Source organism: Epinephelus lanceolatus, chromosome 1 (genome assembly GCF_041903045.1).
Source record: "Epinephelus lanceolatus isolate andai-2023 chromosome 1, ASM4190304v1, whole genome shotgun sequence".
Lineage (NCBI taxonomy): Eukaryota > Metazoa > Chordata > Actinopteri > Perciformes > Serranidae > Epinephelus > Epinephelus lanceolatus.
The window spans coordinates 19,565,297-19,589,957 of NC_135734.1; the positions used below are offsets into that span (position 1 = coordinate 19,565,297).

The window sequence follows — 24,661 nt, forward strand, 5'->3', positions numbered from 1 at the left end:
ACACTCTCCAGCCTCTCCCCTGTGTGTCTTCTTTGCGAAAAACACCCTTTGTAAATCTCTGTTTGTGTGTGTGAGTAAGAGAGTGAGCAAGAAGGAGAGGAATCAAAGAGAGTGTGAGTGTGAATGAGTGGCAATTGATGGAGGAGTTAATAGAAGGTTAACGACTGAGGGGTGAAAAACGCTTGGAGAAGCACTTTGGTGTGTGAGACGTGTCAACCAGGCAACGAGCTCTGGGATGTTGGGCCCCTGTCTCTCCTTCCCTTGCTCTCTTTTTTCACTCACTCGCTCTGCTGGCCTGCCAACTAAGCACTGCCTGATCGTGCACCTTCTCGGTTCCTCTTTAAAGGACTGTTCCAGTTAGCACAACTTGGGTCTTATTTTTTTAGTTTTGACAATCTTTCCTATTTAGCACTACACTCACTGAGGAATGCAGCAACATTGCTATGGAGCAAGACACAGGAGCAGTCACATGATCGGGTTTAAACAAATTTCCAGGTTAGCAAAATTGATTTGAATGAAAAAAATAGGTGGATAACAGAATTATCAGCTAATGCTGTCTGTTGCTAACATCCATCACATTTTACAGTTTGGCATCAGAATCAACTTTGATTTGCCGTTTTCCTGTGTAGTTTTGCATTATTACTGACAATTTGGTGGGGCTCACTTCAACAAGTAGTTTAGAACGATGGTTTTTAATCTGAGGGTCAGGAACCTTTAAGAAGTAGACACTGAAGGGAGACACTGGAATCACTGCCTCGTGATTGTATGTCTCTATCAACCAGTCAAGTTGCAGTTTACATCCATGTCTGTCTAGTCTCATAATATACGTAGTGAAGACTTTGGAATTCAGTAAAAGGTACTGATTTTATTTTTTGGGGCAAAATATGGGAGCTTCACACACACATCCTCAACCAGGCAGCACAGAAGATCTACACAGTCACCACAGGTTTCAGGTGGACACCCAAGATTCGTGTCAAAAATTCAGTATCTGACCAAATGTCTCCCATTTTGTTCCTGAGTAAAGGCATTGAATACTGACCAGTGTGTTTTTACATGACATTATGATGTCACAGTGAAGTTGACCCTTGACCTAGTGGAAATAAAATGTCACTACTTCATTATTTTATCCTATTGCACATTTTTGTGAAAATCTGTTGTAATTAATGTGTGATTTTTTGAGCAATAGCCAAGAATATGTTTTGTGAGGCCAAGGTGACCTTTGACCCCCAAAATCTGATGAGCTCATTTGATTGCGAGTGGACATTATGTCCAAATTTGAAAAAAAAAAAAATAATAATTCCAAGGACAACCTTAAACATAATGCCTCCTGTCACGGTTGCCTTGGTCTGCTTGGTTGCTATTTGCAAAACTTTTAACAGCATCTCGTGATCCTTCTCAGTGCAGACTTGTAATTTTAATTTATTTTCTTATTTTTTTCCAAGCATTGTTTTTTTAAATGTAAAATGAATCCTCAGGAATCTATTTAGATGAAACATGATTTCTTCGTTAAACTACTTGCACCTTGCAGCCAGTGACAAGGGGTCATGGTAAGACTTTTCTTCATTTAATAACAACTCAAGTTGTGATAAACTGGAGTAACCATTTAAAGGCTGTAATTACTCACATCACAGTACTTTGTCCTTTAAAAATTTCTAGAAGGTTCTTTTAAAGCCTAAATGTGCCACTTTGTGTCTCGAGACAGAGGACGTGTATTTGACTTTCCTGCCCTCCGCCCTTCAGCTGGGCGTGTTCAAGCATCAACACGTCAGTCATCGTGGTGAGCTGTCAGATGAACTCTGTGGGATAATCTAGCACTGCCTGCTTCCTGTGGAGAACACACAGCACTCCGGCTGACGTCCTCTCTGTCTAACAGCATAGGACCACCTCTGTGCTGCATCTCTGCCCTTCTGTCTTCTTTCAGCGTGGAAAAGCTGGAGCTCCATGTTCATGAAAGGGTCACGCCTGATGTACATTTGGGTTTGCTGCGCGGCGTTTTTGATGTCATTGCCTTTTTCCCATCATCAAAATACATACTTTTTATTTATTTTATTATATGATAACAATGACAACATCTCTAAACAGCTATCTGCACCTTTAACTGAAGCAGCACACACAACTTCTGGTGCAGAAATAGAGTAACCATGTGACCTCCTACCCTCTCAAACAACCCAGTGCACAGGAGGACAAGTGAACCCTTAGAATGGGGGAATGGATAAAAGCATTTTTTTTCCCTACTCCTGTTCCCTTTGGTAGGTAAAAGCTTCATCTATTTCCTCCCTCTGAACATCTACTTGACCTTTACCCATCTCTATTCACACCTGGCTGAGCCTTGAAATTGTTTCAGGCCTTTTTCTTATGTGACCCCTAAAAGGTAGGAGAAAGAGAGGTGCTGAATTGCACAGGTTAGATAAAAGCTAGGTTGGTAACCTTGCTGCTAGCTACAGTAAGTCTTTGCTTCAGTACTCATTTTATCCCCCAATCCCTCCATTTCCCCCTCTCACTTTCCCTGGTGCTCTGTGTTCGTGTTTTTCATTTTAAAACCTAAAACATCCCCAACACTTCCTCTTAACCGTCCATAACACTCCTGGCTGTCTTCTCAACATCCTTCCACCTCTTCCTGTCTTTTCTCTGCCGTCTTTGTCTTGTCTAAAGTTCACAAAAACAGCTGTTACAAAAGATCCCCAGCAGCTTCCCTGGTATCCCGCTCCCCCGTCTCTGAACCCAACTCTAGCTGTAAGGTCTTGCATTCAGAGCCAAAACACAAACATGCATGCACACCCAAAATGGACACACTCACGCACACAGATGCTAACTGGGACCCCCGGGGGGCTTGGCTGGTTCACTGTCCACCAGAATGCCTGTCCTGGCGGGGGTTTAAGGCCCCGCTGCTAACTGATTAGCTGCAGCCATGTTTGAATGTTGAGAATGTGTGTGTGGAAACAAGAATTTAGCACAGTTTAAGCCTCAATAATTCTCTCTGATTCCATATCAGAGGGACGGGGATTCAAAAAGAGAAAGAACACATACAGACGCAGAGACAGACAGACAGAGAAATGAGAGAATGCATTTGTGTAAGATCTCTGCCTTCCTCTTTTGCTAAGCCCCAAAAGCTCTGAAGGGGGATACAAACACGCAGGCATGCATACGGACGCACACACACACTTTCCTGGCTGTAAAAGAATCCAGCGAGGGACACAAAGAGAGGACAGGTTATTGCAACAGGCTACGGCGATCACAACAACATGACCAGCTGTGTCTGAACAGCGCTTCAGACTGCAGCTTCCTCAATTCGGAGAACGGAGAATTTAACACATGAAAGGCAGAGGTAAGGGATAGGTAGCCTGCTGCCTCTGCCTTATCTAATGCTGCAGCTGTGAACGTGTGTGTGTGTGTGTGTGTGTGTGTGTGAGAGAGAGAATGTGAGTGTGTGTGTGTGTGTGTGTGTTGGTGAGGCATTTTTCTATTCTCAAACAGCAGCGGTATTAGTATTGCTTCAAAAGTTGTGTGTGTCTGTGTGTGTGTGACAGACAATTTTACCTTGAGGAACTTGTAAAGCAGGAAGGTGAACCAGTTGGTGAGCATCTTCTCAGCGACTGACTCCGTCCTGGGAGAGAGATGAAAGGAAGGGGGAGAGAAAGGAGAAGGTGAAGGGTGAGGGGGAAGAGGGGAATAATAGTAAAAGAAAATTATAGAGTGACAGTCAAAGGATGGGAATGAAGAGTAAGACAGGGAAAGAAAGCAAAAATTAGATTTTCTAAGCAGCACCTAAACCTCTGCACAAGACACTGGGAGGTTTTGGAGTCATCCCAAAGCGCTCCTCCCTGTTTCAACAAGCGCACCCAAACAAGCCCCCCTCCTGGCTACGATCTCTGGGCATAAACCAACACTTTCATCATGGGGGGGGGGGGGCATTTAAGACACGCTCACACATCAAAGAGAACACGCGGCATTATCAGTTGTTGCGCGGTTAGCCTTCAAACAGCCGAGCCCTTTCCCTTCCTCTCCTTCGCTCCCCCCGCCGTCTCATGCAAACAAATTAACTTGGCAAAACAAACCCCTCCATTTCTTTCATTGTTTCATGCCCGCACCCCCCCACACACATTTTTCCCCCTCCAAGCAAACCCACTCGTCTTCATTAAAAATACAGCAATTAGTATAATTCGCTAACTTCTCTCGTTAATCACAAACCTGCCGTGTAATGAGGGGAACCTCCGCACGTGCACGCTCTTGAGCAGACACATGTGAACAACCAGTGTATGAAAACAGAGCAATTAAAAGGCATTGTAATTAACGGACTTATTGCGTCTAATTTCTTAAACAGCTGAAAGGGAGACCGGCACTAAGGGTATGCAGGGGGAAAAGCAGAAGGGCCAAAGAAGAGATTATTTCTCCCGCTTTGCCATCCTCAGATTTACCTCCTTGTTTCCACCATCCTTCCTTTGTATATTAGGGACAAACAGGACATCTTAATTATGCATTCCTTGTTTTCTCTTAGATAAATGTGGGGTGCACAAGACAGCCTTCTGCTGGACTACTGGTTTGTCTAACTGGGCCACATTCCTGCACTTGTCATATATATTAGTCTTTTTGTTATTACGTGCAAAAAGGAAAAGAAAGGTATATTCTGTTGAGAAATGACAACAAAAGAAGATATTTTCTTGTCAATTTTGCACAGGAAATACAATGTTTTTCATGACAATTGAGGAATAGTAAGGGAATAAAGGGAAAACACGGGAAACTAGGCCAATGTGCTAGTGAAACCAGTGAAGGCCTGCAGCAGGAACAAGACGTGAACTCCTACGCTTCCGCAAGCCTCCCCGTTTGACTGTTGAGTGTTGTTTGATGTATGTGGAGCAGTTGTTTTTTTCATGGCTGTCAGCAAAATATAGCGGATGAAGAATGAGGCAACAGGGAACGGAGGGATGGAGGACAATGGAGGTGAATACACCTGGATAGAACACGCTTTTGGGCATGTCAGGACATGATAGTGGGCGACTTGTAGCTCATTTGGCGTCACAGCAACCCGCCGTCACAAAGTTTTTAAACATGTGCTACAGGAGGAGTAGCTGATGGAGATTTGCCCGGCCACACACAGTGAGTCTGTGCCTATAATGTGCAAATCAAGCCAAATGTACCCAAAGCAGGAGCATCACTTCACCATAGGCTACGGATACCCACACGGGAGCAGATTATTAAGACTTTCTCCTTTGCTTTTCTGTGTACATGTCTAAAAATAAAAAATGTTCTAAAGTCTATCTATTGCAGGAAAAAGACCAAACCAGGGTGAACCATGTGTAATAATTGCCGAGCTTATTAACGCCAGCTCCCGAGGCTAGTGTAGTTAGCAGGGACAGCGTGTTGTGACCGTACGCCCCAGGAGGGGATTGGAAAAGGCTTCACACAGGCACACTGGCTGAGAGTCATTTATTTGATTAGATTTTTAATTAAATATCTCTCAGAGGAGAAGGAGGAGAGGAAAAAAAACACAACTTTTTTATCATTTAATGTCTAATTCCAATTTATTTGGAGACAGGCCATTTCTCTAATTGTGTCTTTCCTTAAATACGTGTATCTTTTCCTGCCCGACTGTCTGCAGAGGCTCATTTTTCCTTCTCCTCCTCCCTCTGCCTATCTATTCTCTCACCATATTGCACCTTCATTCAGCCTTTCTATTCTTCCTTCCTCCTCTCTCTCTCTCTCTCTCTCTCTCTCTCTCTCTCTCTCTCTACATCAGTTTGCCTCCAGTCCAAGTCTAGCTCAAGAAATTTTGCCCTCTCTTTCTGTCAGTCACCATTTCCCTCCCTCTGCTCCATCCACCTTTCTCTCACTGCCTTTTCCTCTCTCACCTCACATTATTTCTCTTCACTGCTGCACATCTCCCCCCTTTTTCCCTTTCACCAATCCATTCTCTCTCTATCCCTCACACCCTCCATGTAAATCCTTCTCTTCCTTTCCTTTACATCCTCTCCACCCCTCCTTCTTTTCCACTCTCTACCTTTCTCGCTGTGTGTGTGAGAGGCAGGAGGAGAGAGCAGTGTCTGACTGCGGCTCCATTGGGAGTGTGTGTGTGTGCTCAGGGGTGTAATCCTCTCTGACAGGGACAAGGTTGAGAGATAGAGACGAGGTAACGTCACATAGGCCTCTAAAAGCTATAGTCCCTTGCCTTCCTGCTCCACAACTTCAGCTGGATGGGAAAAAACTAAGCGCTTGACTTTTTCTCAGAGCATCATCTTCTACTTTCTATCATTTTCAATTATCTTCCTACTGTAACTATCAGCTTGGTTTTGCATCATTTCCATGACAATAGGAGGGCTCGCAAAATAGGGAGCAATGACAAAAAAATAAAACTTTTTTGCTGTTTTTGTTTTTCAAAGGCTGAACAGTAAAGGTGCCCACTTTCAGTAGGGTGCCTCTTCTCAAGGACACCCTAAACCAGTGAGAAGTGTGATAAACAAAGGGACCTAACCTTAAACTTGAACCCTCAGTGGGGAAACTATCCGTGCACGTGTGACATGTTTTTGTGCACAGTCCGAGCCCACCCGTCTCTCTCCATCCCTGTTTCCGTACCTTCTGAGCAAGAGCTTCGGGTGGTTCTTGCTCTCCAGGTTTTTGTCGATGAGGTCAGACAGAAGCTGTTTGAGGACGCCCGTGGCGTACTCCATCTCCCCCTGCAGTGCCGTCATGATGAGGGAGGCCACGTTGCCTCGGTCTCGCATAGAGAAGGACCGCTGTGCCTCCAAGGTGCGAATGAAGGTCAGCAGGAAGTGCTTTTTGGTCAGTAGCTGGCCAAACAATGTCAGGGCCTTCTCCACGTTAGCGGGGACCTGGAGAGGAGGGCACAGAGGTGATGATAGGGAGGAGTATGAGTGGAGGGGGAAAGGGATGGTGGGTGATGGTTGGACATGGGGTAGAGAAAATGAAAGGGAGGCATGGATAGAGGGAGAGAATGAAGGTGTGGTAAATTCAGCAGGAAGTGGTGGGGAGAAAAGGGAAGAAAAGAAGGTAATGGAGTGCAGGAGAAGGGTGGAAAGTCAGAGGGAAGGCAGAGTGGGAGAGGTGGAAGGAAGGAGGAAAAAAAGAAAAGGTACAAGAAAGGAAAAAGGACAAAATATTAGAGGTAGGGAGATAAAGAAAAGAGTGAGGTAGGAGCCGATACAAAGGTTGAGTTCAGGATGAAAAGGAGGGTGTGAGTTATAGTTGAGAAATGGATTTATGAGTATGAGTGAGAATGAGGAATATTAGATGAAGGGTATATTGGCAAAACAGCCACATGTGCACACACGCAGATACGCTCACAATATATTTATCTACATACAGGGAAAAATCAGCTTACAGATGCATCCATAAAGCAAGGCTTTGCACTTTTGTTTTACAACCTATTATTGTCCCAATGCTCTCCTCCCTCTTCCCCAGTTCTCGCTCCCCCTTTACCTCCCTTCATCCCACACTGCCCCCCCGTTCCACTGATTCTCTTCCTCTCTCAAAGCAACGGGCAGGTCTCCCCCTCTAAGGGAGGTTTGAAGTGAGAATGTGAGCTTCATGCTGTAATAAGAAATTGATCTGCTTGCTAGCGCACTACTGTGGCCTGTGATTGCCTGGGCCATACAAATGAAAATCCAATGTCGCGCTACACTATCCCTTTGGAATACAGCTGATAGCATGAGCAGATACTGCATGTCTCAAAGCCTGTTCCCTGCAGCTGCCACCTTACATGCATGTCAGCGGTGTGCGAGTGTGCATTTCCATGTGATGTATGTGTGAGAGTCTAATGCATACAGATAAATGATAGAGGTACGTGTGCATGCTGCGTTACAGTGTCCACACAGCCCGGCTGCATGTGAGTGATAGAGTGTTCCCTCTTGAGAAAGGAGCAGTAGTGGAGGGGAGAGTGTTTTATTGAACGTGTGAGCATTGCTTTTTCAGGAGCCTCAAACAGGCTTGGTCCTGTAGAGGCAATCTATCACTTGAACCAAGTCTTGGGCAGGTAGGTAGCAGCACAGAGCAACAAGCGCTTTAAAACGAATGTAGCAGCAAAAAGCACTTCAGAACTTTATCATATTATGCACGTTTGAATGTATGAATGTAATAACTGTTTTGCTGCTCTTGTTTTACAGATTTTACTTACTTATGTGTGTGTTGTTTTTTGTCTGTTTAAAAGCTGCTATGGGGCAAATGTCTATTAACTGTGTTGATGTGGCAATAAAGTAGTGAATTAGGCTGAGTTCGGACACTGCTCACTCCCCAAAAAAAGAACCGTCCCTTCACTGTATTACATCAAACTTAAGCTTGCCCTGAGATTTTCTCTCGCCCAAATTTTTTTACTACTTTGGGCTTGAAGCCTCCTCTGCCTCCACCTCTCCGCTAACAAGCTGTTGAAGATGACAAGTTTTTAGCCGACACGTTCCAATAGTCCACCTCTGATATGACGGAAATTTTCGTCTTACCAAATTAGTCTCTAAACAGTCAAAGTTTTCTAAAGTTCTCCCTTCCTGTAACAGAAACTCTGTTGAAATACTGTTAGGTTTTCACTTGTTTTGGTCTCAGCGTGGAGTTTAATGTGATCACACCCTAGTACAGAGAGAACAAACTTTAAAAGCAATAACCTTTTCAAACCTGTAGAAATTACTTTGGAAAAAACATTAAAAAATCTTAACAACTTGAAGATCAAAACAGAAATCTCCACTTAATTTATGCTTCACTTTTTTTTCATGGCTTATTGTTCTCCCAAACTTCTGAATTCTTACAATTTCAATCACATCAAAAAGCAGTTGATAGGTTTTTTGTTCCAATTATTCACTTGGTGAAACAATTTGCTTTCAATCTTCAAACTGACTATTTCTAATGACACAGCTTCATTCATTCAGTTTGTGTATGTGTGTGTGTGTGTGTGTGTGTGTGCGTGTGAATGAAGCTCTCTACTGACCCGTACCTCCATCTCCTTGAGCACAGGATGGTCCTCAATCCCAGGAAAAAGGACTCTCATGGCGTAGGTGCGATAGTCCAGGAAGGGGATTCCTGCTCCGTCCAGCTCCTGAGTGAGTTCATGGATGTCCGTCTGCAGCTCGGCAAAGGCTAAGCGAAAGGATGAGAAAACAGTTATATATGTGTATATATATATATATATATAAACATATCATGAAGGTCATCTCACTGAACGTTTTGTCTCAAATAACACAGTGCCGCCCCCAACACACACAAAAAGCATTGCGCTGCGGGGCGTCAACCGGATTTCTATTGCACACTCCAGTCCACGGGAGCTGGGAAGTACAAAATAGTGCTTTTTCAAGGGCGGTGACGGTGGAAAAATAGGACAATAGCGTAACGTGCCGCGGTGCGGCACGTCGACGCGCATCGAGCTGCCAACGGAGTGGGTTTGTAAATAGAAAATAATGGGGGCGGCTGTTTTGATGCGCGTCTTACGGCGCCGGTGTGTTTTGGCCTTTAGGCTTTCCTCTTTTGCACATGGAAGGGCAGAGAGGTGTGCTCCCTCTGCCTTAAGGCTTTCCATGTAAGTGTGTGGAAGGGTGGAGAGGTGTGCTTTCTCTGCCATAGGCACATAGAAGAGGCTTTCTGCATACGCCTAGGAAAGGCAGAGAGGCCTCAGTTTTCTTTGACTTAAGTGTTCCTAACTGAAATACCGTTTTGTTTTTATAGCCTTTAACATTGATAACTTGACTTCAATGACAACTTATAATCAGTCCTCAGTTTGGCATTTAGCATTCTGTCAGCAGTGGTCCAACACAAAACACTTTATAACTGAGGCCTTTTTCACCTGCTAGGTACTTTTTTCCCAAACAAACTACTGCTTCTGTATGTGTAAAACTCTTTCTTCATGTGCAGAGGAGGGATTTTCTTAGGAAACGTGTATGTTTAAAAAGAATCAACTGGCAAAGGTAAGTAGCAAAAAAGCATTTATTTAGATGTAAAGGTTAGGGGTTGTTACTATCACTAAAATCCTCCAGTTTTAAATATTCTCAGAAGAAATATATTATATTTTTCCTCCCAAAAGAATGGGGAAATGAAGACTTCAAACATCAAAATCTACACAAAAGAGAAGAATGAATGGAAAGCTGTGGTCACAGTGCAAGGTAATCAAATTTTAAACACCTGCAAGAAGCTGAAATCAACTCTAGAGCCAGTCTTTAACTTGTCTCTGACTATTCATGCCTCAGTCAAACTGATTTCCATAAACAACATGTTTTAGAGTAGAAAAAAAGGCAGCACAGGTGAAAGTGAGGAAAAGATGGAGGCGTGTGGAGGAGTAGCCGGTGAAAAGCAGCATTATGTGGTCGCTCTGCGCTGAGAGCAGAGAGAAAGATGGAGGAAAGAAAGAGATGGAGGAAAGAAAGAGATGGAGGAAGAGAGGAAAGCGTTGTGGTACTCGGTGGCTGGAGGGGAGTTCAGGATGGAACTGCACACAGGAACATGAGCCTGTGAGTACACACACATTACACGCTGCCACCTTGCACACTTGTACTCCAGCAGCCACACACACACGCACACACATACACACACACTTTTCCCTGTCTTGCCCCACAGCTGAACACAGAACCTAGTGCCCAGATGATTAATGTGAGTGCATGTGTCAGTGTTTTTACACATTTTCCATTCCCAGCGAGTGTGTGTTCTGACCCCGTTCTGTATACTCCAGTGGCTTCACAAGTCACATCCAGAGGGAACAAATGGGATCAAATCCATTCTCTCACTCACATCCCATACAATAGTGCATATATTTTGCTGGACTGACTTGATTCTATTTTATAAATACAAAACTCCCTTGAGGAGAAAATGTACAGCTTTACAGTTCCACTAGCTTGACTGTGTGTGTGTGTGTGTGTGTGTGTGCCCTATAGTGTCACCCGAAATAGACCAACACATGGATACACAACCCAAACAAATAACGAACCAAAGCCCAGACTAACAGATGGCTTGTGTCACCCTATCCCTCTCTTCCTATCTCTCTTTTTCTCCCTCTTTCTTCCCTTCAAAGTGACATCTTAGAGGTCACCTCTCCCTCCCCTATGGTTGCGTGTCCTCTGCTACATCCCTCCATCTTTCTGTTTGTTTGGCTCACACGTGCCATCCATCTCTCTCTGCATCTCTAATCAGTCTCTACCCTGCCCCATCTCTTCTCTACACGTCTTTTCTTCCATCTATATGTTCAGTTGTAGCTTTTCTGCAACATTTCTGTTTGCTGCTTATTTTCCTGTTCTTTTCACTCCTCTGGTTTGTCCACCCATCTCCTCCTGCAACCAATATCAAGCATTATCTACCTTTCTTTATCTCCTGCTACCCTGACATCAACCTCCTTCCCTCTTTCACTCTTTAAAATGCTGTCTAGAGTACTGTCAGCTTCCCCTCATTTTTTCCCCTCTCTCATAATCCTCCTATCCATTCTTCATCATTGCCCATCTCCCCTCCCTTTCTCCTCTCACAAGTCGTCGGCCTTATTTATCTCCCTTGCTCCATCCCCCTCCTTCCATCCATCCTGTTGTCGTCTTCCAGACAGTGGTGACAGCTGGGGACAGACAGGGTCAGGGCACCTGGACTCACCGCCACACACCCCAGCCAATCATTGTTTGACCTGCTGTGTGAGTTTATGTGTGTGGTTGTGAAGGAGTTGCAAAAGAGCAGGACATGAGGACTTGAGTGTCAGGGGGAGTGGTGTGAAGTGCACGCATGCAAAGTCATCCCCCTGAGCAGATGACTGGCACAGTTAAAGGTATACTATGCAGGAACTGTTGTTGTGAAACTGAAAGTCAACCCCAGATTTACTCTCACGTTTGAAACAAGCTTTGTCCTCTTGGCGTTTCGCATGCTATATATGCATTTTTCTTTGGCGTTGCATCTGCAATTTTGTATTCTCCTCTTGGATGCTGTTTACGGTCCAACACTTGGTCACTACCTTTTATAAAGTCCTGACCTCACCTGGATGCTGTGCCCAGGAATGTCTCCTACACAGACGACATTTCACTAAACTTCATTCATTCATTCAGCCTGACACTGGGTATATGTTAAGATATTTTTTGTTCAGAGAGGGGATATTTTCTTTTGTGCTGCCCTAACCAGTCTGGTAGTAAGTAGTATGTCCTTCCCACAGATGTTATTTTCATTCACCAAAAGAGCTGTGGTAGTGGTTGCTAGGAGCAGTTAACACTTATGGTTTAAGTGTTGTTATTTTTGTAAATCAATTTGCAACAACCTGTGCAGCAATGTCAATCTCACGCACACTTGTTGCTTTTTTGTAGCCTTTTTTTTGGCCTTAATGTTTCAAGGATGTTGCTAGGTACCTAACAAGAGTGAAATGATGTCACCGTTTTTAATCATGCCTACAAAGGCCTGATTGGTTTACAGTTACAAGCAGCCGTCACTGAGCACAGCACCAGAACTTAATGATTCACTGAACAACCTGGTGATACAGTATGGGGAGCCTTTTTAAAGCTTGACTCATACTAGAGAAGTCAGGATATGTCATTCAATGTTCATTCATTATATCTGTGCCCTATATTTATTGAGATGCAATGCTACATTGATGAACTGTTTTTTGTTTTTTTTTTAGATCTGTCACGTGTAATGCAATTGAAAAAATATGTATGTGTATAATATTTTGACTGACTGACTCGAGCCCCATCCAAAAAAAAAAAAAAAAAAAAAGAACAGAAAAGCCTGAGCCCTGCCTGAATCAACTCAACACTTTAGGGCCTGATGGGTCCAGATGTGCTCCTGTAACACCTTGATCTGGTAAATAGTAATACTAGTAACTACAGTAAATGTATGTTGTTACGTTTGAGGTTTACTAAAGCAGTGCAACAAGTGAAGTGATCTCTAATAAAAATGTATTCTGATGATCATGGTTATCAGTATTCTCCTTCTCTTTCTCCCCATCTGCTTCTCCCTCTCTTGCCAGACAAACCAGTAACAGCATCAGTAGACTCTCACTGGATGCATGCAGCTTCTTGCCAAATGAATATATGCTAATGTACTGCTGTGTAAGTCCCTCTATCTGTCTCTCCCCCAGCTTCAGTCGTTGCCAAACCCCTCCCCCCTTACTATCACTCACTTTCCCACCTCTGTGCCCCTGTATCTATCTAACCTCCATCTCTCTCTCCCTCCCTCTCTCAGTGTGGATGGTAGTGAGGCCAGCCAGGCAGCTCTCTCATGGGGTGGAGAGCCAACATCTGGTGGCTGGCTCAGATCAAAGTACTCCTCTGGAAACACACCAACACCCACGCACACATGCACACACACACACCGCTGCCACCTAACAGCAGGGGGACAGTTGGCAGTGAGAGGGAGGGAGAAACAGAGAGTGAAAGAGAAAGCCGAGGGAGAAATGGATAGGTCTATTGAATGGGAGTTGTGGAGCTTTTGAGGTAAGCTGCAGCGAGGGAGAGATTTACAGAAAGTTATTTGGGGACAGGGGAGTTTTTTAAGGAGAAAGATGAAGAGAAACTAGAAGAGCGGTATCAAAGTAACTTCTGAGATTGGAGCAGTTTGCGTCACACCGATATTGTGGCCAGATGTGGCCCAAACTCACCTTCCTTGCACTCAAGGGCCACCCTGGACTCCAGGTTGTCCATCTGCAGTTGCAGCCGTTTGAGGGTGCGGTCGGCATCCCGAGACTTCCTCTTGTATGCAATCAGCACCACAATGATAACCAGCAGGAGTAAGCCGCCACCTCCTCCGATACCGATGATGGCAGGCAGGGTGAGCAGGCTGTCTGAGTAGATCTGCAGGGTCCCTGGTGAGTATTCAAAGCCTCCAACACGCACCTAGTGGACAGACACCGACAGAAGAGTTACATTCTCTTGACACCACATAAAAAAATCTGTGGGTCTGTTTCCAGCAGCATTTGACAGGGTTCCAAGCTGAAGCTGTAAACCACTTTCATTTATGGTTACATAAAGTAGAAAATAAATCAGATGCTGCTACCAAATTGAGAGCTGTGCACTATGCATGATGTGGAAATCATACAGAAACACTATTTTGGCATTTTTAAATCATCTTTATCTACAAGACCCACAGTTCCACTCACATTATGGCAAGGTTAGACCTACACCTGGGCACAACCTATAATTACAATAAACTATTGTATAAATCCAGTATAGTGATTAAAAAAAATCTGTAAGGTGCCAGTGCTGAATCCCACATTGCATTTATACTTGCAAACCAAGCTGTGTCGAGTCGAGCCAAGTGCAGGCCAGAACTAAACTCCCCAAAACCCTTTATATCTGGGTTGGGGGAGGCAACATCTGTGCCCCAGGGCTGTCTTTGGAACCAGTGAAAAAAGTACACAGAGTCACACACCCATCTGACTTTCAACCATATCACATCAAAACAGTTCTGGCCTGCACAACGCGTGAATAACGTTGGGATGTGTCCCCCCCACTCCCCGTCTTCTTTTTTCTTTTATTCCTTCTTCAACTGGCTTATATCTATGAAATACCAAATGGAGGAGGATAAAAATAGACACAGACCTCTCACGCCCACTAGCCATTTTTTGGTTTCTATTGAATATCAATACTGTTGAAATCCCGAGGAGGACGGCAGCCAAACGAGACCGATCAAAAGCTTCTAAGACATAAATACAGTCGCATACACCGCCAACGGTGTAAGAGACGGGATGTGTGTGTGTTTATGTGTGTGCAGGCTATATGAATGGGGACGAGAAATCTAGAGTAATTAAAGAGATTTAGGTCTGATGGATGGGAAGGGAAGAATGAGATGAATGAATGAAAAGGCAGGAAGTGGATTGACATAAAGAGGGGGGATGAATAGCTCAGCGGAAACAGCACTGAGAACAGGAGCTATAGAGGAAGACGGGCTGAGTGGCTGAAAGAAATGTGAAAGCCAGACGCTCCAGAGGTGGCAAAGAAAAAAAAACAAGCAGGGTGATGAAATAACAGGTATTTAAAGTGGAAAAAGTAACTCAGAGAGGGCTGATGCTCATTTTCAGGTTTCATGTGGCTGTATACGGAGGCCTTTACCTAGATGGCCCCATGCTTTGCTCTGTGTGTTAAACCATGTTAACATAATGAATACAGACACATTAAACAATGAGGAACTATTCGACAAACAGTAATGTAGACAAGTATTAAAGTTTTACTCACAGTGACTTTATGTTCTCCGGTCAGGTTAGGCCATTCACACAGCAGCTGGCTCTCAGACAGGGTGAGAACGCAGGGCGTCTCCCCGATCAGCACCGTGTAGTTCAGCTTAGAGTTTCCTGGGGCTGCGGGAATTAGGTTACGACCCTGGAAACAGACGTACACATGCTTTGGTTACTTACATAAGGTCTAAGTCTGAGGTGGTCCACACCGACGGAATACTAATCAAACAGTATAAAAGCAAAAGGATTCACCCCAACTGTGATTTATGCTGTTTTTGATTGGCTGGCGGGTGTCCGTCAACAGTTCAGTCACAGCTCTAATCAGTGTGCAAGGTACTTTAAAACTGCAGGTAGCCATGGCAACAGCTATTCTGCGCTGTTCACTGGAGGAAACACTGCAGAGAACTGACTGATCAGGCACCAATATATAAGAACCCTCTGCACGCTCCACGCTTCCTAATTCCCAAGTCTGAGTTTTTGAGTTAAAAATGTAACTTGGACTAAATTTAGCCAACCGGCTATTAGAGTGTTTGATCCAGATCTGGTGGATAAGGGCTGGCAACAGTAAAAAAAAAAAAAAGGCTGTCCAAGGATTGTAAAATGTGTTGGTGGTATAAGGGTGTTGGGAACTACAATAAATAATTTCCACAGAAACCATCCTTCTCGTCTCCTCTACTACCTCTACCTACCCCTCCTCACCCTAACTCGCTGTGTTTTGCAGAGTGGGAGGAAATAATTGCTGGAAAATCTTGATGAACGTCTAATTTCTCTGCAATTATTTAATAGGATGCCGTTTCTTTGCTGCTTATTTCTGCAATTCTTTACCCGGAGCACGGTGGGGCAATCAGAGCTTTTCATTAAAGAATTATATTTAAAGTTACAGTGGGGAAAGGCGTGATTCTTCATTTCTAAAACTCCACCCTGATTCGCAGAGAGAAAAAAGGCTTTCGTTTTCCATGAAATTGCACGATAATTTTCTCTAACGCTCCTGAGGCTTTGAAGTTCAAGGGGAGAGGTGAAGTGACAAAAGACAGCGTGGGTGGGTGGGGCAAAGCCTTTAGAAATGCGCTCTGGATTCAAATGCGTACTGCCTTTATGGCTTAGAGTAAACATGGCTATGAAGTCTCTCTTTAGAAGCTATCTGATAAAAATCTGAGCAGGTGGCATGGCAACGCATGGGTCCACTTTATAAACATTACTTTTCTTTGCACCTGATTTTAAAGGGGGCGTATTAGAAGTGACTTTTTTTCCCCTTAAAGGTCTCCAAACCCCTCTGGAGACAGCAGGCGAAGAAATAACATCTTTCAAGGTTGAGGCACATCTGAAAGACGGCTGTGTTGAAAGAAAACTCTCAAAGCAGGAGGAAGGAGGGAGTAAAGTGTCTGTACAGAAAATGTGTGGAGCAAATCATTTCAAATGCCTGTCAGCCTCTTATCAGTTGTGCTGGATGCTGACTGGGAGGTCGCTGCAGCATTTTCTAAAATAACTATTTGGGAGATTGAGCTTTTAACGCTGCTGACAATACTCAACATTACTGGAACGCGGCTATCTGCTATTACTGCTCGTCTAATGTGTCAACTGCGTGCTAACACTTAGCTAACCTTCTTTTGTCCTGGAGTCCTAGTGTGTTCTGAGACATTACCTCCACACCTTTACAGAGTAACCTTCGATTAAAAGCTTTGAGGGAAAACCACCATAAACTCCATTCTGACATCATTCATTCAGACATTATAAGAACCATATTTTCCCAGTCATGCCTGCTCTACTGTGAAAGGAGAAAGGACAGACAGCAGAAATAAAATGGGAAAGGTGATGCAAGAGAGAGGGTAGGAAGAAACGAGACAGAAAAGATGAATCGGAAGACATGTAGAGAGGAGAAAGATAGAGATTGAGGTAGGAGACATGAGAAGGGAAGCTGAAAACAAAAAAATAAGAGAAGCAAAGTCAAGGACATGATGGATGTAAAGCAAAGCCAGGTAGAGACAAGGCCAAAACAGATCAATTCTAAGAGCACAAGGCAATTTACCTTGAGTATGAGCGGTGAGCTGGGCTTCAGCTCCAGCATGCCCGAAGGGCTCAGAGGTTCGAACACAGGGTCTGGGTGGTAGCTGAAAGTCTCGTTTACCACCAGCACGGAGCGCACATCATCCATGACAAAGCCGATCTCGTCAGGACTGCTCCCCGACTCTGAGAAGCCTTTATCAGATCCGGCCACAGAGGGCGCCAGACACACCATCACGGTGTTGTTGACAACCGTGCAGTTCTAGAGAAGGGGAGGATGGGAGAGTAACAGGGAAATTAGGGAGAAAGGAGAAGTGAAACAGTGGAGAAAAAAGGAAGTTGAATTAAGTTTTACAAGGTGAGCTAATTTCCTGTCTAACAAGCTTTCTTCCATGTTTACACTGTCTACAAAGAAATGTTAGAAATGTACATTTTAAAATGAGTATGCAAAAGATCATGTTAATCAACTATATGTATGATGGCTGAAACAGGGTTATGTGATATGAGTGATTAAATGTCTCTGTAATGACATAATGAGGAAGAGGCTGGCTTAATAACATCAGTGTTGTAATCAGTTGTGATATCATCTGGAAATCCCCTGTGGGGTTCGACACGTAAATCAGTCACCGAAGAACAAATTAGACTGTAATGACTCACAGGAAAACAGGAGAGGTCAGCTAGTAGCTGTTAACAGTAACACAGCATGGCTAAAGAGACCTTTGAATAGTTTCACAGCATGTTATAGCCTGACGTTATGTTCTATATGTCACATAACACCATCACACACAAATACATAGAACAAAACTGTGTTTATAGGTCAAAAGAAACATTAACCAAGCAAAAAAAGAAAAAGAGAATGCAGAGAGGGGGACAAAGGAAAAGGAAGGGATATTTTTACTTTCAGCTAAGAGCGGGAGAAAGGTTAGCTAAGCCCCGTGGTGCTAGGTGAAGAGAGGGGGATTTGCCAGAGCCGCTTTATTGCTGGTTGACATTTCAAAGGTTAAACTGCTAAAAGGAAATTCAACATCAAAAACAAACAGAAAATGGGCCCTTGGCTGGTTGACCGGCGGGTCAGGTGTGTGCGCCTGTGTCTGTGTCCCAGGAGTGTGTATCGTCTGAAAATCACTTTTTCCACAGAGAGGGAGACGGCAGAGAGACAGTGAAAGAGAGGGAGAGACACCTGTGTGTCTATATTGGTCTCACTCCGTCTCACTTGCCAAGTCAAGTCCCTGCTTTTTTTGTTTTGTCAATAAAAACTGTGTGCGGGTGTCTGGATCCGACCACTTACATTTTCTGACTTGGCAGCTCCATACTTGGCTCTCATTTTGGGCTCCTTGATGGTGGCCAGATTGGTTCCAGTAATGGTCAACATGGTCCCTCCACTAAAAACAGAGATAACACAATTTATTGTAGAGAGAATCAAGACAAACACAATTATACAATGGTACCGGGAAATTATAAACAATTCTATGTGCACTTGTGTCACACATTCATGTATCTCCTGCTGTACTTCTTTGTCTTGCAGGGTCCAAGTGCATACACTATTCAACAGGCCTATCAGTGGAAATAAATGCTAATAAATCTGTTCTCTGTGGGAGCCGAGAGGGCCCTCCAGTTGGCGATTTACCATTAATGCTCGCTTCAGCTGTAGCCTTTCGCCTGCTTATTCATGGAAGCCCATTTTCAGGTAATGACAGTAACGCTAAAGCCCTTGCATGAATGTTAAAAGCTTCTTTAAATCAATATGGAGGCTAGAGGGAAGAATAAGCAAATATGCAGCATTACTCCTGAGAGCTGAAGTTTTTGGCCTCTCCTCGGCACCTCTTGAAATCCAGGGGAGATATTTTCAGATTGTATGAAAGTTGTACTGCGGTATTTTTCAGCATGAGATACATCCGGCAACTGCACCGCTGTCAGTGATCTGACATGTTCTGTAACCTTTACACCTGTGACCTATTCAGGTCTATGTGACGCTGACCAGTGGAGACATGGGTAATATGGGTGAGAGTCCTGTTCCCCCCACACCGCCCTCTCAACAGCCTCTGCTGGCCTGAGAGGCTGAACTTTATCTGATGTGAAGCGTTCTGACAGCAGCTAAATAAGTTAGCATACAACCTAAAAACTGGAAAGGGGGTAAGGTGAGGTTTGAAGCCTAGTGCCACTGTGAGTCACAATGGCACCAATAAACAAAAAAAGCAAATGATACACTGGCTGGTATATTGCAGGGTTCCACCCAGGCAATGATACAAAAAAAAAGTTCAAGTGTTGTAAAGCCTTCTAAGTAGGGCTGGGTGATATGGCCTACAAATAATATCACAATATTTTTAGGCTATGTGGCAATATACGACATATATCTTGAATTTTTATATCTCCTCTTAAGAAATGCCATTAAATATGAGGAGTTATTTACTGTGAGCAGTAAACAAACAGCTCTCCAGTGCATATATTAATGTCATTTTGCAACCATGGAGCACTAATGCGATATACTAGTGCTCCATGGTCGCAAAATGTGACTTAGTGGTCGTGGTCTGGCGCCCTGCAGAAAAATACGCTTTGCCTCACACACTATTGCCAAAGAAAGAAAATAAGAGTGGTCTGGATGGGCAGGGGAGTGTGTGCGACATATCATGTTTGTGCTGATATTGTCATTTTATGCATCCAAATGGAAAAGGTCACAATACATCGAGTTTAATCTATATATCGCTGATAACTGAAAGAAAGCTCTTTCTCAAGATTGTTGTTTTTTTCACTGACCAGCTGCAGCTTGAGATCTACTAAACTAAACATTGCATCAATTCCATGGTGTAACTAGAGCATCCTAAAATGTAAATATACATGGACACAGGTCACACAAGACAAATCATCCACATCCAGGGAGTTGGCTGTGCTTTTCTGAGGCCAGATGGAGCTGTTGTCTGAGGGAGGGAGCTGAGTCCAGTCCCAGGCCTTAAGGTAAAAGTGGCCCTGAGAATGATTCCAGAGCTAGCAAAATAAGAGAGGTGAAAGAGGGCTTAGTGCTTTTGAGAGGTTTAATGGAGGGCGACAGATGTTGACGTGGTGAATAGAGACTGGTGTGAAAAGCAAACAAAGGAATTTAGGAGATTTACATATAGTTATAGTTGTTGGTGGAATAGCACAACATGGAGCTGTGGACATGTGGTGGCTCAAAATCAGTATCAGTATGTGGCAACACTTAACAGAGGTAGGATAAGAATCTGTTCCACACATACACTATAATGGTGTACACAGTGCACTGTATTACACTGTTTAAACAAGATGGAGTGTCACACAATCTCTGCACTGCCATGTGTCAGTGTTGTTAGCGCGAGAACCTCTTCCTGAAAGGAAGGGAACAAGTCTGAGTCGTGTCAGATTTGTGTTTTCGACAGGGGAGTCTCAGCGCTGTTCCAAATCACCCCGGCAAAAAGGGTCACCAAAGGGGACGCGGCGACAAAACAGCTTGGTAAATAAAAGCGTGATTGGCCTGGAGAACCGCGCACCTCCTCCTCTGGGAGTGCTGAGTGAAACACCAAACACAAGCCGAGTGCCGAGGTTATTTCCCCCCAAGGCTGGAGCCAACACTTTCATTCTCGTTTCCCCTTGCCTACCCTCAACTATTTTATTCATCCTATTCCAAATGAGACTTCTCATCCTCTCACACCTCTTTTGCATGATGAGAGACTTAGTGTCCCTGCAGAGTTTTAAATGTGGCTCCCATTTTCACCTCAACCCCCTGCGATGCTGCAGAAGTGGATTGATACACTGTCTGAACTGACAACGTGTCTGGTGGAAATATCCAATGTGGGCTGTTCTAACAGGTACTCCTGAACAAATATCTGAAATATACTGTATACAAGCTACAGTTGCCTTAAAAATATGTAACTTTTTGCATTAAATATCTAAAAACCACTGGACCGATGTTATACGCTTTGTAAAGTTTCCAACAATGTTCACATTGAGTGAAATCTGTCATTTTAATCAAAGACGCCGCACATGTCACTCGGTCTTAGTAAGTTTAATGACATAACAATAAATATATGACCCACCCCTCCCCCTTTCTTGATAGGCTTTTAATATGACACAGTGTTTCTTTTAAAGAGAATCAGCAAATCAGCAGTGACTGACTGTGACATGCAACTTGTGCAGGTCTTTTTCATGTTCAGCCTTTACTTTTCATATGGACTACATCCCTGACTATTTTTGGGGATCTGTCTATTATTTGAATACCAGCTTGTATTTGAGAATTTTAAGTAAATGCAACAGAAAAACACACTGCATAAAACTCAATGACATGTTCCTGGAACTTTACTTTTGAAGTAAATGAGACAGTCAACAGTGTGTTTGTGTGTATGTGCTGGCTTCATTTCCGAGCAAAGGAGTAGAGGAGTTTCTAGGTCATGCTAGTGAGCCCATTAGCACTTGGAAGCTCCAAGCCCCCCCCCCCACAACACAGCTTGTGTTTGCACAGGAAATCTTCCTGTGGCTATGTAGTCTCATTTCAATAAGTCAAGTAATATTTAGAGATACATCTCTGCTGCAGCTCATAAACTGTAGCAGCGCAGTGCTTCAGGAGCCTCCTTTACTGCTGTTCCTGCTCTCAAAGATTTACTTTTTGAAACATAAAGATAAACAGAATAAATAATATGCCTTTGAAAAGCAAACCAGTGTGAAAATGGAGAAGAATGTTTAGTTGTTTTTTTTTCTTCGAGACCCAGTCGCGGAGTATGCCAGCAGAATAATACATTTATCACATTTTACAGAGAGTTCATATTTCAGTTTAGTTGGCTATGCCCCTTGAAAAAAGGGCATTAATGTACAGCACAACCACCACCACAGATTTAATAATGTATTGATGCATTTGTATCTGTACTATAGCTGTACATCAAGCAGAATCGTAGATCAAATACTGTGTTGATATGAATTATAGATAATGAAATAATTGTGTAACATTCTATATTGATAGAGTAAGCTAAAAATACACCAATATATGCCGATCTTGCTCAGTTTTCAAACCTTTCGTCTGAATTATTCTGTGTGAATTCCTTTCAGGGTCAATATGTACGATGTATGCAATATTGGGAATAATAAATCATACAATCTTGGCTGTAAGACTGCTGTAAGCTTCCATGCCCAACAGAAAATCCTCCATGTCCATGCAAAGGGTTTATCTTTGCTGCACCCAGTCTAACAGAAGGAAGGGCCCTGACTGTGTCCTCACCTGGCGATACTCCAGTCGGGCTCGATTTTGAGAATGGTGGGATCGTCTGAGTAGTTGAACTTGACCTCTGGGTTCCTCAGCTCAGCAGAGTTGATGTCCACCATGACTGGAGTGGTGCCTGAGGCTTGTCCCGCTGGGGTCACACACACTATCTCCTTGCTGCTCCGCCTGAGAAAGCAGGAGATGAGGAAAGAATGGGAGGACAGGAAAGAAAGAGAGATGTTACATACAAAGATTGTTGATGGTCTCTCTTAAAGTGGACTGTGTGCTACCAGGAGGTCCTGAAAATGATTCTGGGTATTGGGGAGCTGACTCTCTGACAGGCTGTGAGACAGACACACAGAATAAAAACTGAAGTGAGTCCCGAGGAAAAAAAAAAACCCTACTTCATCCCTTAAATAACTCATAAATTATTTATCAGATGCGACAAAAAGGCGCATACACACACATAATGGTGACACAGTCGCCTATCCACAAGGCCAATGTCTTTCAGTCTGTCCAGCCGGGGTTTCATCAGCCTGAATCACAGAGTGCTGTACTTCAAAGCTCCCTCTCTCCTTCTCTCTCTCTCTCTGTCTGTCTCTCCTTCCCTCCTGCGCTTTCTCTGGCTGATAGATCTGAAGTGGCAGATCAGGCTGGTCGTCTCTCTGTGTGATGTAACTCCCTCCCTAGCAGACAGGCAGCCAGCTGTGACCTGCTGGGAAACTGTGCCTCTGCCAGAAACTTTGTGCTCCACTCCAGTGGCTCATTGCACCAACCCCTCCCCCTGTCAGGGGGGAGACACCGCTGGCCAAGCGGCGGGAGGATGGCTACCTGTGAGACAGCATGTGTGTTCACGTATCTACGTACAGTATGTGCGTAAACAGTGTGTTGAGCAGGTGTGAAGTCTACATTTGCATATAAATACAGTTTGCAGGTAGAAGATTAACACTGTGTAAGTCTGTGTTTTGTGTCACTCGTCGTCTGCTAACATCCTACAGAGCACCGCGAGCGTGAGGTGTGTGTGTGCATTGTGCTGGCATGATGGCAGGCGGCGCAGTGTGAAATTTCGAACATGAGTAGAACAAGCTGATCCGTACACAAATCCTCCCCCGTTATCTGCTGTGAAAGTGAAATCCACAGAAAGACGGAAGATGATGGAGAAGATGAAAGAGTGAGAACCTATTTTGGCAGCTCTATCCCAGCGGCATGGGATGGGGTGGGGTTGGATTTGGATACTGAGTGAAAATGGCGAAAGAAAGCAAAAAATAAAAAATAAAATAACGGGGGAATAGTGCGTCTTTGTTGGACACTTCCCTGCTGTCTCCCAGGAGGCAATTTCGACAGCGTCCTCAGACTGAGAGAGGACTGAAGAGGGGATGAAGATAGAAGAAAAAAAACGAGGGGTGATATGAAAAAAAAAAAAGGTTTTCCACATTCCACTAGTGCTGCGTTTCCACGGCAACCATTTTCAAAACACTGTTGCTGCCGAGAGCGCCTGTGGTGCCGCGTACGTATTTTTGACAAGGTTGCGGCCACACAAAAGAAAGCCAAGAGGGGATACAGAAAGAAAGAAAAGAGAAGGAAAGAAATTGGGTTGCAGAGGGAGATAAGAGGATGAGTGACTTGGGGTAAATAGGTTTTGATTAAAGCGGAGGCCCCACTGAATACAAAGACACATTAAAGAGATGGACTCAACCAGTTCATTACTTTGGCCATAAAGGTTATTGCTGCTCAGTGAATGAAAGGCCAAGACTATTATGTTCACCTTTCTCGGGATGTGCTACAGAGCTTTAAATTGGCCTTTACTTTTTCTTTTGATATGATATAAAAAGAACTTGATAGGTCCAAGCTCATTAGTTTAACCTGTCACTTGTTGCCCGAGAGAAGGGAACCACTATAATAAAAACATCAGTGTTATAGAGAATTTGCTCAAAAAAGAGAAACAAGAAAGATGGAAACAAGAAAAACTCTGGACTGGTGCCTCAGCTACAATGGAGAAATTCATAAGAGGAGTTCTCCCTGTTACCAGTAGTCATTGAAAATTCATCTCAGTACAAAGGTGTTTGTTTTAGTTCACTGACAATCTTTTCTGCGAGGTTTCTTTTCTCTGCCATCTGCCAGACACCACACATGAGTGGATTTAGTCCGGAGTGCAGTTTGCTGTCACTTTGCCAAGAAGGGACTCAAAGAAACAATAGAGTTCTTGGCTGGAGGAATTAGAGTCATATCAAATTGGATCTTTGTCTCCTCTTCTTCAAATCCTGGCACAATCTCTTGCAGACTGAGTGACAACGGGAGATAACGGTGGCAGATTATTTTAAAACTAAAAAAGGGAAGAAAAAAAATATACA

At 43.8% G+C, this 24,661-nt stretch overlaps 1 protein-coding gene across 4 annotated transcripts in view; it reads right to left on the minus strand.

The window, feature by feature from the left end:
- Positions 1 to 24,661, minus strand: part of plxna1b (plexin A1b) — a 218,672-nt gene that overhangs the window by 11,107 nt on the left and 182,904 nt on the right. For 2 of the 4 annotated variants that reach the window (XM_033626487.2, XM_033626485.2), the window contains exons 16-23: positions 22,329 to 22,496; positions 18,399 to 18,492; positions 17,136 to 17,372; positions 15,111 to 15,254; positions 13,538 to 13,772; positions 8,930 to 9,072; positions 6,568 to 6,824; positions 3,538 to 3,604 (exon numbers count right to left, since the gene is read on the minus strand). In XM_033626487.2, the coding sequence (XP_033482378.1) occupies positions 3,538 to 3,604; positions 6,568 to 6,824; positions 8,930 to 9,072; positions 13,538 to 13,772; positions 15,111 to 15,254; positions 17,136 to 17,372; positions 18,399 to 18,492; positions 22,329 to 22,496 (1,345 nt within the window). Of the gene's footprint in view, positions 1 to 3,537; positions 3,605 to 6,567; positions 6,825 to 8,923; positions 9,073 to 13,537; positions 13,773 to 15,110; positions 15,255 to 17,135; positions 17,373 to 18,398; positions 18,493 to 22,328; positions 22,497 to 24,661 lie in introns of all 4 variants that reach the window. The other 2 variants (XM_033626486.2, XM_033626484.2) reach the window with 1 other exon arrangement.